This window comes from Ambystoma mexicanum, chromosome 2p (assembly GCF_040938575.1).
Source record: "Ambystoma mexicanum isolate Mex_15411 chromosome 2p, UKY_AmexF1_1, whole genome shotgun sequence".
In the NCBI taxonomy this organism is placed as follows: Eukaryota; Metazoa; Chordata; class Amphibia; order Caudata; family Ambystomatidae; genus Ambystoma; species Ambystoma mexicanum.
Genome location: NC_090923.1, coordinates 1,346,255,351 through 1,346,270,199, shown reverse-complemented (window position 1 = coordinate 1,346,270,199; position 14,849 = coordinate 1,346,255,351). Strand labels below are relative to the sequence as shown.

Genomic DNA, 14,849 nt, shown 5'->3' with positions numbered 1-14,849 from the left:
ACCTTTAGTGCCTCTCCCAGGTGTGGGAGTCCCATTTGAGAGGGTGGGATTGACATTGTTGGTCCCCTTGATCCTCCAACCTCCTCAGGCAACAGGTATATCCTTGTTGTAGTAGACCATGCTACTAGGTACCCTGAGGCAATTCCTATGAGGACTGTTACAGCTCCGGCTGTGGCTAAGGCCCTCCTTGGTATTTTTACCAGGGTTGGGTTTCCTAAGGAAGTAATATCCGACAGGGGGTCAAACCTTATGTCCCACTACATGAAAGCCATGTGGAAAACCTGTGGAGTTACTTACAAGTTCTCAACCGCATACACCCCCAGACAAATGGGTTGGTAGAAATGTTTAACAGAACCATGAAGAGCATGATAGGTGCTTTAGAGGAACCCCTGAAAAGAAAGTGGGACCTTCTACTGCCATGCCTTCTCTTTGCTTATAGAGAAGTCCCTCAGGAGGGAGTAGGCTATTCTCCCTTTGGACTTCCTTATGGCCATCCAGTCAGAGGTCAGTTGGCCCTGATTAAGGAGGGATTGGAAGGTGCTCCTCCCCTCAAGCCAGTCAGAGTGACTGACTATGTGATAGGTCTCCGGAGGAGAATGTCACACATGGTGGCAGAAGCTAGTGATAACCTGAAAGCTGGACAAGCTTTGGTCAAGCATTGGCATGATCAAAAAGCTAACATGGTTGAGTTCACTCAAGACCAGATAGTTCTCGTTATGCTCCCAACAAGACAGAGGGCCTTGCAAGACAAATGGATGGGACCCTTCAAAGTTATGGGAAAACTTGGGGAGGTCAACTATCTGGTGGATCTGGGCAGACCCAGCGAAGCTCCTAGAGTCTTCCACACCAATCGACTGAAAGCGTACGTCTCCAGACCTGAAGTAGGAGCCTTGCTTCTAGCTTCAGCAGCAGAGGAAGAAGAGAGTGAATCTCTCCCTGATCTCCTCAGAGGTGTACCTTTAGATGAGAAAATTGAAGGAGTGAATCTCTCTTCAGATCTGACACCTGAGCAACAAGAGGAGTGCAAATCTATGTTAAATCAGTTTGCCTCCCTGTTCTGACTTTCACCAGGCTTGACCCCTTAGGGACAGCATGAGATTCTCACTGTTGACTGTCTGCCAGTCAAAAGCAGAGGATACAGAATGTCAGAAAATGTAAGAACCCATATCAAAGGGGAGGTCAAGACGATGCTTGATCTCGGGGTAATAGAGCCCTCTACTAGTCCATGGTCTAGCCCAGTTGTGTTAGTACCAAAGGCAGGATCCAAAGACTTGAGATTCTGTGTGGACTATAGAGCTCTTAATGCAGTCACTAAGACTGATGCTCACCCTTTGCCAAGGACAGATGAGTTGGTGGATAAACTTGGTGCAGCCAAGTACCTCAGCAAATTTGACCTTACGTCAGGCTATTGGCAAATAGCCTTGACAGACCATGCCAAGGAGAAAACTGCATTTTCAACCCCAGTTGGCTTGTACCAGTTTAAGGTCATGCCTTTTGGATTAAAAAATGCACCTGCTACATTCCAAAGGATGGTGAATCAAGTTCTAGCTGGGATGGAGGACTTCTGCATGGCATACTTGGATGCCATTGCAGTCTTCAGCCACTCCTGGGAGGAACATGTGAACCACCTAGGACATGTTTTGCAGGCTCTTGAGCAGCCCAATTTGACAATCAAGGCAAGTAAATGCCAGATTGGTCAAAGTAAAGTGGTCTACCTTGGGCATGAGGTAGGAGGTGGAGAAATAAGGCCTTTGCTCAGCAAAATTGAAGCTGTGCAAAATTGGACAACACCTACTACTCATTTTACTAGGAATTTCATTGAGAACTATGGGACCATAGCTTCTCCACTGAATGTAATCTCCTCTCCAAAATTCACTAAAAAGGTAAAATGGAATGAGGAGTGCAATCAGGCCTTTGAAAGACTGAAGAAAGCTCTTTGCCAAGCTCCAGTACTGTGAGCTCCTGACTACCACCAAACTTTCATTGTACAAACTGATGCTTCCAATGTAGGTATAGGTGCAGTTCTAAGCCAGCTGGATGAGAAGGGTAGGGAGCACCCCATTTGCTTCATCAGCCGTAAGCTGAAGGATCCTGAGACAAGGTGGGCAACAATCGAAAGAGAATGCTTTGCTATTGTGTGGGCACTGAAGAAGTTTAGGCCATACTTGTATGGTTCTACTTTTGTCATTCAGACTGACCACCAACCCTTGAGATGGTTAATGCAAATGAAGGGAGAAAATCCAAAACTATTGAGATGGTCAATCTGCCTGCAAGGGTTTGATTTCACCATTGAGCACAGGTCAGGGTGTCACCATCAAAATGCTGATGGACTCTCTAGGATGTATGTCATCGACTAGAGGTATGAGGTTCATCCAGGAGTGGATTAAATCCTCCTGTCCCTTAGTCTGGAGGGGGGCGAGTGTTAGGGAGAATTCTCTGTTTAGGCTGAATTTCCTAACCTAGTGAGTCCCCCAGCAGCTTTGCTGGATTTTTGGGGTTTATTTTTTTTCTCCTTCCAAGAGTGAGACTCTTTTACCCTCACTCTTGGACATGATTTGAGTGTGTTCCTTTGACTCTAGATGTGTTTAATGGGCTATGGGGTCTTTAACTCCATAGGGCTTCATGTGTTTTTGTGATGTGTGTTACACAGCACCCTCAGTGCAGTAACACAGGGGTGTCATAGTGACCCCCCAGTATAGACTCCATACCCTGGGACTGACTACTGTCTCGCAGGGCATGTAAAGTCACCATTGACTTTACTAGTCTTGAATTCTGAACAGAACCAGTACAAACCATCATATTGTGGACGTACTGGCCGGGGCAATTCGATTGCCCCGGGGTCTGTTAGTCGAGGAGGCACCTCTCCATCCCCCCTGATCGAGTTTTGGCTGGTGGCAGTGGATACTACTTTTTATATTCAACCGCGAATATTTCTCTATGGGATTTTCCCATTGTTCGAGGCTACTATCTTTATTTATTTAATTACGATAGCCTCGAACATACCGCCGGTTTATTTCTTTATTATTAATTCTCCGGTTGGTATTTTTTGCCAAAACTCGGTTCTAAAATGCCGTTTGTGTTCTCTTCTGTGACTCCAACCCAAGTCGAGCCCTTTGTTCCACTTTTTGGCGGGCTTCTCCACAGAAGCCCTCCAAAGTGGTTCCACTCTGTCTGGGGTACTTAGGAGGGGTGGAGGGGGATTTAGGCACCCTGGACTGAGTTGCCTAGGCAACTCAAGTCGCACTCCGTCATGATTGGCCCAAGTGGTGAGCCGGCCGGCTCACCACTTAGCATGTTTGAGTGACAGCTAGGCTGAGTGAATGGGGGTTTTCTGCATAAAAGCAGGGCTTTGGGGAATGGAACTTCAGAAGTCGCCACAGGACCTAAGAATCTGACGAGGGAGAAGCTGAGCCGACCTGCCACAACGACACCACCGGTGGAGCCCTGCTGGACCGTCTCACCACTTTTTCCAACGACAGAGGAGATCTCCCACCGGAGAGTCTTCTTCCTTTGGCTGGTGGGGATAACCAGTTTCACCGTCTTTTCGCTCCCCGACGCATCTCGTGGCAGCCTTGCCTGTGCCAAGCACCCCGGCAACCGGAATACCAGGTTTTACCACGACCGCGAAATAAAGGGTAATACCTTTAACCGGAAAACTCTGCGGCTGGTTTCTTCCCTGGCAGTGCAACAACCCTCATCTTTCCTCCAAGTCGAGATCTTCTCTTCCCCTGGACGACGCTGAGACTTGCACCCGCTGCCAGGAACAACTGCCACCGCTGGAGGATCCTTCCCACTTAAGGTACCGTGTTCCGCCTGGCTTCCCTTGCCACCGACTGTACGGGGTAGATTTAGCCCCTGGCTTTCGAACCTGGGTTAGCCTGGGACACCCTGGTTAAACTTTTCTGAGCCTCTCTAAACTCTTTTTGAACTCTCTGCAAGACTTTCAAAGGCTAGTGTAACTGTGTGATCTTGGGCGCATTTGTGCTCTGCTCTCTCTAAGAGGGGGCCCAGCCTATGGACTTTGGCTCACAAATGACTTTTGCTCTTCTGCCTTGCTAAAAGTGTTCCTAAATCTTAGAGTGGTGTATCTTCACATATTCTGCCTTTTTCCCTCCCTTTTTCATGAACTTATTGGAGTGCCATCTATAGTTAAGCGCTCACCTCTGTCTGGAAATAAGTGGTGTTAACTAAGACTTGTCTGATAAGGAATAAGGGTTGTATATATCATAATAGTAACTGGGCCTCATTACGGGTCGGGCGGTCCGGAATTAACAGTGGCGGTAAACCCGCCGCCACTGTTAATCCGGGACCGCCCGATCCCGACTCCTGCAGGCGGGAGGTGATCTTCCCACCAGGTCTGACCTGGCGGGTTTAACACCGCCCGCCTGCAGGCGGACGTGGAAACACCAGCAGCATCACGAGATGCTGCCCGTGTTTCCACTTCCCCATTCCCATTGAGTCCTATGGGACTCAATGGGAATGGGGATTTACACCATTCCGCCTCCGTGACTCCCGTGACACCAGGGTCGTAATGCCCTGGTGTTTCCGGGAGTCACGGAGGCGGAATGGTAATGCGAGTCCAGCGGTAACCAGGTGGTTTTACCACCTCGGTTACCGCCGGACTCGTAATGAGGCCCTGTGTTTAGAGTGTTTTACAAATAAGAGTGCTGGAGTGTTTCAAACAGTGTGTTTTTAAATAAATAATGATATACTTTGATACCAAAGCTCTGGTCAGTGTTTGCTTGTGCTATTGTGTCTGGGTGCCTATTGTGTATACTTTGCATACTGCCTAACTCTTCTTGAGGGAAGTCTGATTGCTCAGCCACAGCTACCAGGTAAATCTGGGTGGTACAGACTGCTACCAAGTGGGTTTACTGCTAACACCTGTAGCCCTAAATCTTTTGCAGTGTTCCCAAAGGGAACTGCACAGGTTTCTGCCTAAAAACCATCCTGAGCTGCAGTCTTTACTGGCAGAAGGTGGACCCAACAGGGCAGACTTCAGTAAGGGACAGAGAGAACGTCCAACTCTGGAAGGTCTTAGCCACCAGGCAGATGCTCAGGCTGAAGGGCAAGAGCCTGGGAAATATAGGTTACACTGGGAAGATGGCCTCTTCTACAGTGAACCAACGGAGTCTGCACCTGGGGACAACAAATGACTTGTAGTACCCCAAGAGAACAGACCACAGTTCTTGCAGTTAGCCCATGAGATTCCTTTGGCTGGTCACTTGAGTTCCAAGAAGACTAAGGAAAGGCTCTCACTCTACTTTTGTTGGCCAAAGATGGGGGCTGAAGTAGATAAGTACTGCAGGAGCTGCCACACCTGCCAGACTTCTGGTAAGGTTGGCTCCAAGAATGTGGCACCTTTAGTGCCTCTCCCTGTAGTGGGAGTCCCATTTGAGAGAGTAGGGATCGACATTGTTGGTCCCCTTGATCCTCCAACCTCCTCAGGCAACAGGTTTATACTTGTTGTAGTAGACCATGCTACTAGGTATCCTGAGGCAATTCCTATGAGGACTGTTACAGCTCCGGCTGTGGCTAAGGCCCTCCTTGGTATTTTTACCCGGGTTGGGTTTCCTAAGGAAGTAATCTCTGACAGGGGGTTGAATTTTATGTCCCACTACATGAAAGCCATGTGGAAAACCTGCGGAGTTACTTACAAGTTCTCAACTGCATACCATCCTCAGACAAATGGACTGGTTGAAAGGTTCAACAGAACCATGAAGAGCATGATAGGTGCTTTAGAGGACCCCCTTAAAAGAAAGTGGGACCTTCTACTGCCATGCCTTCTCTTTGCTTATAGAGAAGTCCCTCAGGAGGGAGTAGGTTATTCTCCCTTTGAAATTCTTCATGGTCATCCGGTCAGAGGTCCATTGGCCCTGATCAAGGAGGGGTTGGAGAGTGCTCCTTCCCCCAAGCCAGTCAGAGTGACTGACTATGTGATAGGTCTCCGAAGGAGAATGTCACAAAGGATGGCAGAAGCAAGTGATAACTTGAAATCTGGACAAGCACTGGTCAAGCACTGGCATGACCAAAAGGCTAACATGGTTGAGTTTACTCAGGACCAGCTAGTTCTCGTTATGATTCCAACAAGGCAGAGGGCCTTGCAAGACAAATGGATGGGACCCTTCAAGGTTGTGGGTAAACTTGGAGAGGTCAACTATCTGGTGGACTTGGGCAACCCCAAGGAGGCTCCAACAGTCTTCCACACCAACAGACTAAATGCGTATGTCTCTAGACCTGATGTAGGAGCTTTGCTTCTAGCATCATCAGAGGAAGAAGAAGAGAGTGAATCTCTTCCTGATCTCCTCAGAGGCTTACCTTTAGACAAAAAGATTGAATGAGTAAATCTCTCTTCAAACCTGACACCTGAGCAACAGGAAGAGTGCAAATCTATGTTAAATCAGTTTGCCTCCCTGTTCTCACTTTCACCAGGCTTGACCCCTTGGGGACAGCATGACATACTCACTGCTGACTGTCTGCCAGTCAAAAGCAGAGGATATCGAAAGTCAGAGAATGTAAGAACCCACATCAAAGGTGAGGTCAGCAAGATGCTTGATCTCGGGGTAATAGAGCCCTCTACTAGTCCATGGTCTAGCCCAGTTTTGTTAGTACCAAAGGCAGGATCTAAGGAACTTAGATTCTGTGTGGATTACAGAGCTCTTAATGCAGTCACTAAGAGTGATGCCCACCCTTTGCCAAGAACAGATGAGTTGGTGGATAGACCTGGTGCAGCCAAGTTCCTCAGTACATTTGACTTGACGTCAGGCTATTGTCAAATAGCCCTGGCAGACCATGCCAAGGAGAAAACTGCATTTTCTACCCCAGTTTAAGGTTATGCCTTTTGGATTGAAAAATGCACCTGCTACATTTCAAAGGATGGTAAACCAGGTTCTGAATGGGATGGAGGACTTCTGCATGGCATACTTGGATGACATAGCAGTGTTCAGCAATTCCTGGGAAGAACATGTGGACCACCTGAGATATGTTTTGCAGGCTCTTGGAAAGGCCAATATAACCATAAAGGCAAGTAAATGCCAGATTGGGCAGAGTAAAGTGGTCTACCTTGGACATGAGGTAGGAGGTGGAGAAATAAGGCCTTTGCCCAGTAAGATTGAAGCTGTGCAAAATTGGACAACACCTACTATTCAGACCCAGGTGAGAGCCTTCTTAGGCGTCACTGGGTATTACAGGAATTTCATTGAGAACTATGGGTCCATAGCTTCTCCACTGAATGTCATCTCCTCTCCTAAATTCCCTAAAAAGGTTAGGTGGAATGAGGAGTGCAATCAGGCCTTTGAAACCCTGAAAGCCCCAGTACTCAGAGCTCCTGACTATCACCAAACTTTCATTGTGCAAACAGATGCTTCAAATGTAGGAATAGGTGCAGTCCTTAGTCAACTGGATGGGAAAGGTAGGGAGCACCCCATTTGCTTCATCAGTAGAAAACTGAAGGATCCTGAAACAAGGTGGGCAACCATTGAACGAGAGTGTTTTGCTATTGTGTGGGCTCTGACGAAGCTTAGGCCATACTTGTATAGTTCTAGTTTTGTCATTCAGATTGACCACCAACCCTTGAGATGGTTAATGCAAATGAAAGGGGAAAACCCAAAACTATTGAGATGGTCAATCTGCCTGCAAGGGTTTGATTTCACCACTGAGCACAGGTCAGGGTGTCACCACCAAAATGCTGATGGTCTCTCTAGGATGTATGTCATCGACTAGAGGTATGAGATTCATCCAGGAGTGGATTAAATCCTCCTGTCCCTTAGTCTGGGGGTGGCGAGTGTTAGGGAGAATTCTCTGTTTAGGCTGAATTTCCTAACCTAGTGAGTCCCCCAGCAGCTTTGCTGGATGTCTGGAGTTTGTTTTTTTTTCCTGCCAAGAGTGAGACTCTTTTTCTCCCACTCTTGGACCTGATTTATGGTGTTCCTTTGACTGTTAATGTGTTTTATGGGCTATAGCGTCCTTTACTCCATAGGGTCTCATGTGTCTTTACTATGTGTGTTACACAGCACCCTCCGTGCAGTGACACAGGGGTGCCATAGTGACACCCCACCATAGACTCCATACCCTGGGACTGACTACTGTCTCCCAGGGCATGTAAAGTCACCATTGCCTTTACTAGTCCCAAATTATGAACAGAAATCAGTACAAACCATCATATTGTGGACGTACTGGTTGGGGCAATTCGATTGCCCCGGGGTCTGTTAGTCGAGGGGGCACGTCTCCATCCCCCCTGATCGAGTTTTGGCTGGTGGCAGTGGATACTACTTTTTATATTCGACCGCGAATATATCCCCATGTGATTTTCCCATTGTTCGAGGCTACGAACTTTAATTATTTAATTTTTATAGCCTCGAACATACCGCTGGTTTATTTATTTAATATTAATTCGCCGGTTGGTATTTTTTGCCAGGACTCGATTCTAAAATGGCGTTTGTGTTCTCTTCTGTGACTCCAACCCAAGTCGAGCCCTTTGTTCCGCTTTTGGCGGGCTTCTCCACAGAAGCCTCCAAAAGTTGTGCCACTCTGTCTGGGTACCACAGGGGATGTGGGAGGGGGTTTAGGCACCCTGGACTGAGTTACCTTGGTAACTCAAGTCGCACTCTTGTGTGATTGGCCCAAGTGGTGAGCCGGCCGGCTCACCACTTAGCATGTTTGATTGACAGCTAGGCTGAGTGAATGGGGGTGTGCTGCATAAAAGCAGGGCTTTGGGGACTGGAATTTCAGAAGTCGCCACAGGACCTGAGAATCCGACGAGGGAGAAGCTGAGCTGACCTGCTACGACGACACCACCGGTGGAGCCCTGCGGAACCGACTCACCACTTCCCGACGACAGAGAAGATCTCCCTGCTGGAGAGTCTTCTTCCCCTGACTGGTGGGCCAACCAGTTTACCTTCTTTTCCTCGCATCCCAGGACGTCTTGTGGTCGAATTGCCCGTGCCAAGCACCCCGGCAACCGGATAGCCACTTACCACTGGACCACGAACCAAAGGGCCGCTCCTTTTAACTGAGAACTCCGCGGCTGGTTTCTTCCCTGGCAGTGCAACGGACTCCTGTCTTCCTCCCCGACGAGATCCTCTCTTCCCCCGGACGAAGCACCGCTGCCAGGAACAACTGCCCCCGCTGGAGTATTCTCACCACTTTAAGGTACCATGTCCGCCAGGCCTCCCTTTCTAAAGATTGCTACAAGGTAATAATAATCCCTTAACCTTCTGGACTGGGCTGGCCGCCTTGACCATCTAACTGGTCCCTTTCTTTTGGTCCAACTCTTTCTGAACCTTTTCGAGACTTTTGTGCACTTTTCAACTGTGTGACCTTGGGCACATTTCGTTCTGATCCTCTTAAAGTGGATCCGGCCTTCTGAACTCTAACTTCACGTTTTGACTCTGCCTTCCTCTCTTGCTGTGTTCTTGTGAAAGTGTTGGGATCTGTTTCAATTTATACTCTGCTTTCCTTTCCCTTTTAAAACGAATTATTAGAGTGCCATCTGCGTTAAACGCTCACCGCTGTCTGAAAATAAGTGGGGCTTTACTTAAGACTTGTCTAATATTCTTTTAAGGGGGTGTATATCTTTTAGTGACCGTGTTTTTGAAATTAGTGCCTGTGTGTTTTATTAGATGTGGTTTTAAATAAATAATTATATCTCTTTTACACCAAGCTCTGGTCAGTGTTTGCTTGTTCTACTGTGTTCTTTTGACCTATTGTGAATACTCTGTATACTGCCTAACTCTTCTTGAGGGAAGTCTGACTGCTCAGCCACAGCTACCAAGTGAATGTGTGTGGTACAGACTGCTACCAAGTGGGTTTACTGCCAAACACCTGTAGTCTTAAATCTTTTGCAGTGGTCCCAGAGGGAACTGCACAGGTTTCTGCCTAACAGCCATCTCTGTTGAGTACTAATTATATGTGGGCCCTTTGGTCTGTTAATATATGTAAGACGTCCTCAGTCCCGTGATTTCCCACATGGTCTCTTCTCATGCTATGTCTGCATTTTAGTTGTCCCGTGTTTTCCCCACCCACCTTCGAGGTGCCCTATCCCCCATTGCTCACTCCCGCAGGTTGTAGGTCTGACCCTCTACATGGCACTGGTTTAGCACCTTCAATACAGTCTCCAGGAAAGATTAGAGTTTCCAGGTCCTTGCAGGAGGCCCCGAGGCCTATGAGACAAGCCTAGTGTTAATGCTGATCCCAAGGCCTAGCAGAGAGGTTTACTGACATCACTGTAACCCAAGGTCTAAGTGAGAGGCCTGTTGTGACTGCTGTACCCAATATCCTATGAGAGAAGACTGCAGAGGATCCTGTGCTCTTGATAAAAAGTAGACAAAGGAAGAAAGAACCATGATAAAAGGGGAGACGAGACCCATGTAGCCAAGGCCTAGGAGTGAAGCTTGATGTGAATGTAGTTACCCGAGGCCTATAAGAGAGGCCTACTGCAAATACTGTGCCCAATGGCCTTTGCGGGGAGCCTACAGTAAATCATGTGCTCTTGATACTAATGAGACAGATGAAGAAGAAATGCTGATACAAGGAGAGAGAGAAGTCGGAGCGTCGAGGTGGGTCCTTGCATGAATTGTGAAACCCAAACCCTATGGCAAAGGCCTACTGTGAGTCTTGTAATCCATGGCCTATGGAGAGGCAGGCTATGAATGCTGAACCCAAGGCCTAGGAGAAAGGTCTAACGTGAGTCCTGGAACCCAAAGCCTAGAAGAGAGGCCTACTTTGAATGCCGAACCCATGCTCTAGTAGAGAGCCCAGTTATGAATACTGCACCCTTCGGCCTATGCAAAAGGCCTACTGTGAGTCATGTAACCTAAAGCCTAGGCCTGTTGTGCATGGTGCAACCCGAGGCCTATGAGAGAAGCCTACTGGGAGTCCTGTAACCCAAAGCCTAGGAGAGAGGCCTGTTGCATATGCTGCAACCAGGGCCTATGAGAGAGGCCTATTATAAGTCCTGTAACGCAATGCCTAAGAACGAGGCCTGTTGAGAATGCTGTAACCCAAGCCTCATAAGAGGGACCTGTCATGAATCCAGAAATCTTAGGTCCAGGAAGGGTCTGTTGTAAACCATGAAATAACTCATTGACAACTCTGTTTTGTTATAGTAGAGTAGGGATGGACTTTGAAAAATAGATCTGTGAACTATTTTCCTTAGAACTTTATGTTCTTAGCTTAGGGTAGTGTAAGAGATCAAGAGAAAGACTCAGACACAGTGGCATCCTGAGTGTGTGTTACACACTTTTATTTGGCATAAAAGAAAACAGGTTGGAGAAATCCTACCTGTCCCTAATTCTAATAGGGTTTTCCCTGCCTCAACAAATTAAGGAACGTCTTTATCAGGATGTTAAACTATAAAGCATCCCTTGTCTTATGCCCAAAATCCCTAAACTGACCTTTACACGCTAAACTTAATATAATGTGTACATGGGGTTTTCTATAACTACACTCTTGTAACTTTCCTAAAGTTACCAACATAAAGTTCTAAGGTACAGCAAAACAAAAGAATAGAGTTCCACTAGGAAAAGGGTCTTTCCTTCCCTTAGATTTCCTCTAGCGGTCTAAATTTCACTTTGTTAAAGTTCCAGTTTTTTTCCCGGGAGAAATGTTCTTCACTTGAATTTCCTTAAAGTACACAATTCACTTAAAAGCACATCATTCTCTTGAATATACACAGTTACCTTGAATGATTTGATCAAGGGGGAATGCCTTTCCCTTAAACCTCCTTGAAGCACATACAACTCTCTTGTTACTGTTTTCATAACTTCACAGAGGGGTATTGACCTCTGGACGTTCTCAGTGTTTTCCCCTTTCCTGGTGCACTCTCCTGCCAGGGTATTACAATTTTATAACTTTGCTTTAAATATGGGCATGGGTCCTCCCTTGTCCAATATTTGACAATTCCAGATTGGGATTTCAATCCTGTGTTTCTCTTACTCTTCTTCTTACCCCTAGTTTACTCACCTGCCAGGGTGTTATAACTTTCTTACTTGGGTGTGGGTCCCAGACTTGCATATTGCCTGGTTCACTATCCTGCCAGGGCTTTTCCTCCTTTCATTCACTCTCTTTTGTATACAGAAAACAATCCTGTTCATATGCTGGGTCAGCGACCCTTTCTTAACAACGTCCACTTCAGTTTTACTTATCTTGCTTTGTCTCTTAATAATGTTTGTATCAGTTACACTGTCCCTGCTTGGACTCTTAACAATATTCATATTGGTATCAACTATACTCTCACACTGTATCGTACGCGACATTCACCCTGAAACGCACCGGTAACCTGTTCACTCTTCCGGGGCTTACCGGTCTCCTGTGGCTGCTTCAGTGTTCCTCGCATTTCACCCACAGATTTGCTTTTGACCTGCTTGCTAAGGGTGAGTTCTGCAAGCCCTTCTGCTTCTGCCTTCCCTCCATTGGCGTGCGTCAGCTCCAGCTGCTGTTGACAAAGATACAGCAAACTTTTCCTGGTTTCACTTCTCTGCACACTGTGTCTCTCCTCTGCACAGCGTGCCCAGTGCGCTCATCCCTGGCCTTCCGAACTGCGTCAAAACAAGTAAGCCGCTGCTGCAGCGTCTGCCAGTCTTGCTGCTTCTCTGGCTGCTCCTCTCTCTCTCTCTCTCTCTCTCTCTCTCTTTCTTGCTGTTCACCTGTGTCCATTTTAAATGTCCTGGTCTTATTTTGCATCCTCCACTGACTAGAACGTGGCATTGGTTTACCGCTTCTGGTCATCCACATCACTCCATCCCTCTTTCTAATCTCAGTACTTGAAAAGGGAGAGGAGAGGCAAACAGTGTTGTTGGTTAGAAGAACACGGGAATTCCCCATACGCATTACAATAAGCCATAATTGAGTGTTGCAAAGGTAATGGATGTTAATAAAAGACATATCTGAAGGATTGTTCTTATTCTATATCTCTATGCCTCCCTGGATTTTGTCCTCCCCTATCTAGTTCTCACGCAGATTGCCACCCCCAGGGTCAGAGTCAGATGGCTTCTGCCTTTCCCTGGCCACATAGGAGAAGCTTCCCTCCAGGGAATCAGTGACAAGGCTGTCAGATTTGTCTCAGTAGCCACAGGCTTTGGGCTGATAAAGGTTATGTTTGAGACCTTTTTCTATTGGCCATCCCTTTGGCGTTTTCTTTATTAAAAGAAGGGCTATGCTGGAGGGGCGAGGACTTATTAGAACAGGTTTGGACCTTTATGTTTCACCATCAGGGGATCATTGGGAGCACTAAGGGATCACAATTTAGTTTAGCCAATCCGGACACAGTTCTCTTTATTTGTAGAGTTTCCCCTAGTACTGTTTAGTCTTTTATCTCACCCTGAACATTGTTGTTATTGAAATAAAGATACAGTTGGAACCTTACTTTGTGGCTATGTTGTATCATTGCCTTTATTTCCCCGCATAGATATACAGAGAAAGGGGGTAAAGAGGAATCGTAAAAACGAGATTAGCAGGGAGCGCTAGATAGAGGTATGATAGGCCGGGTGCACATGGTGTCTATTTATAATATACATGTATATTTTTGGACCAAAAGGTTGATTGATGGCAGCTTTTTGTACTTTGTCTTTTTATGTGTGATACTTTTGGACCAGAACATTTAGAACAGAGATGGAATAGTGCAAACACTTTTAGGATATTCACACATCCCATCCTTGGATATTGTCAGTTTTTCCAAAGGACATACCAGCACACTGTAGTTTTGTATTTTATAGTTCTATAGTAGTACTAAAGGTCTGACACAAAACTTTGGAATCACCAATTTGTGTAAATTACATTACTTTGTATCTGTTGTGGGTGAAGAGTTGCAATCCCCCAATTGAGAATTATTTAAAAGAAAAATGAAAAATACAAATCTCTACAATCAATGTCTCAGACACAAAGTACATGTTGTGCCCTGAGGAGGAAATGCCCAAGGAGGATATTTTTGATAACCTGTGACCGCAACAAAACTGTTGATGTTTTCCAATAACCTGGTCATGGAAATGGCCAAAGGACCAACAGATGGATGGCTTCAGGCTTATTACTGTGATAATGTGTGCCATTTTGCAAAGTTTTTAAAAGAATGGCGTGCCTTACTAATTGGAACATTTTTCAGGGCAGTGTTGGCACCGGAGTGCAGATTCTCGGGGTATCACATGCAGGAATAAAATTACTGAAGCTGGTGAAAAGCAGCAGCTCTTCTCCTGAACAGCTGCGTGTTCTACGGAGCTACAGGTATGATGAAACAATAGATGTATTTTATTTTGCACCATTGTTTCTTGATTACTGTCATGCATCCTTTCCTTAAAAAGTTATGAGAATAATGTTAATGTTAAATGTATTTATATAGCGCAACGTCACCAACGGAGTTGCAGGCACTCAGGCGGATCTGTAAAGAAAAAAGGTGGGGGGTGGGTTAAGAGGGCGTAGGAAAGTGAGAGGTGGTGTACTGTTGGCAGCTTCAGTTCGGTTTTCACTGTGCGCTGAGCTTGGGTGTGCATATAGGATCGAAGCTGGTCCTCACATGCTGTTGTTGCAATCTATGTGTTGATTATTTGTTGTTGCGGTGTGGTGAAGTCAGTGCGGTTTGCTGTGGAAGAGGTGGTTGTGTGGGTTTTGTGTGAATTAAGTATGCAGAAATTTGAGGTTTTGGGTAGTGGGTTGGATGTCTCATAATCCCTGTAGCTGCAGTACTTTTAATTAGACGTGTTGTGACTTCTGTGATTAAAAGTGCTGCATTTTAATACTTGTGTTTAATGAATAATATTCTAAATAAATAGGTTTTACTTGCTACAGGTGTGTAAATGGAAGCTTGTTATGGAAGCAGGTCAAGGCAAAAGTAAAGAAAGATGCGTAGGCATGAACAAACT

General features: G+C 46.3%; 1 protein-coding gene across 2 annotated transcripts in view; it reads left to right on the top strand.

Moving 5' to 3' along the window:
• Nucleotides 1-14,849, top strand: part of MYO15A (myosin XVA) — a 3,541,761-nt gene that overhangs the window by 2,127,487 nt on the left and 1,399,425 nt on the right. For both annotated transcript variants that reach the window (XM_069645706.1, XM_069645705.1), the window contains exon 45: nucleotides 14,096-14,214. In XM_069645706.1, the coding sequence (XP_069501807.1) occupies nucleotides 14,096-14,214 (119 nt within the window). The remainder of the gene's footprint in view (nucleotides 1-14,095; nucleotides 14,215-14,849) is intronic.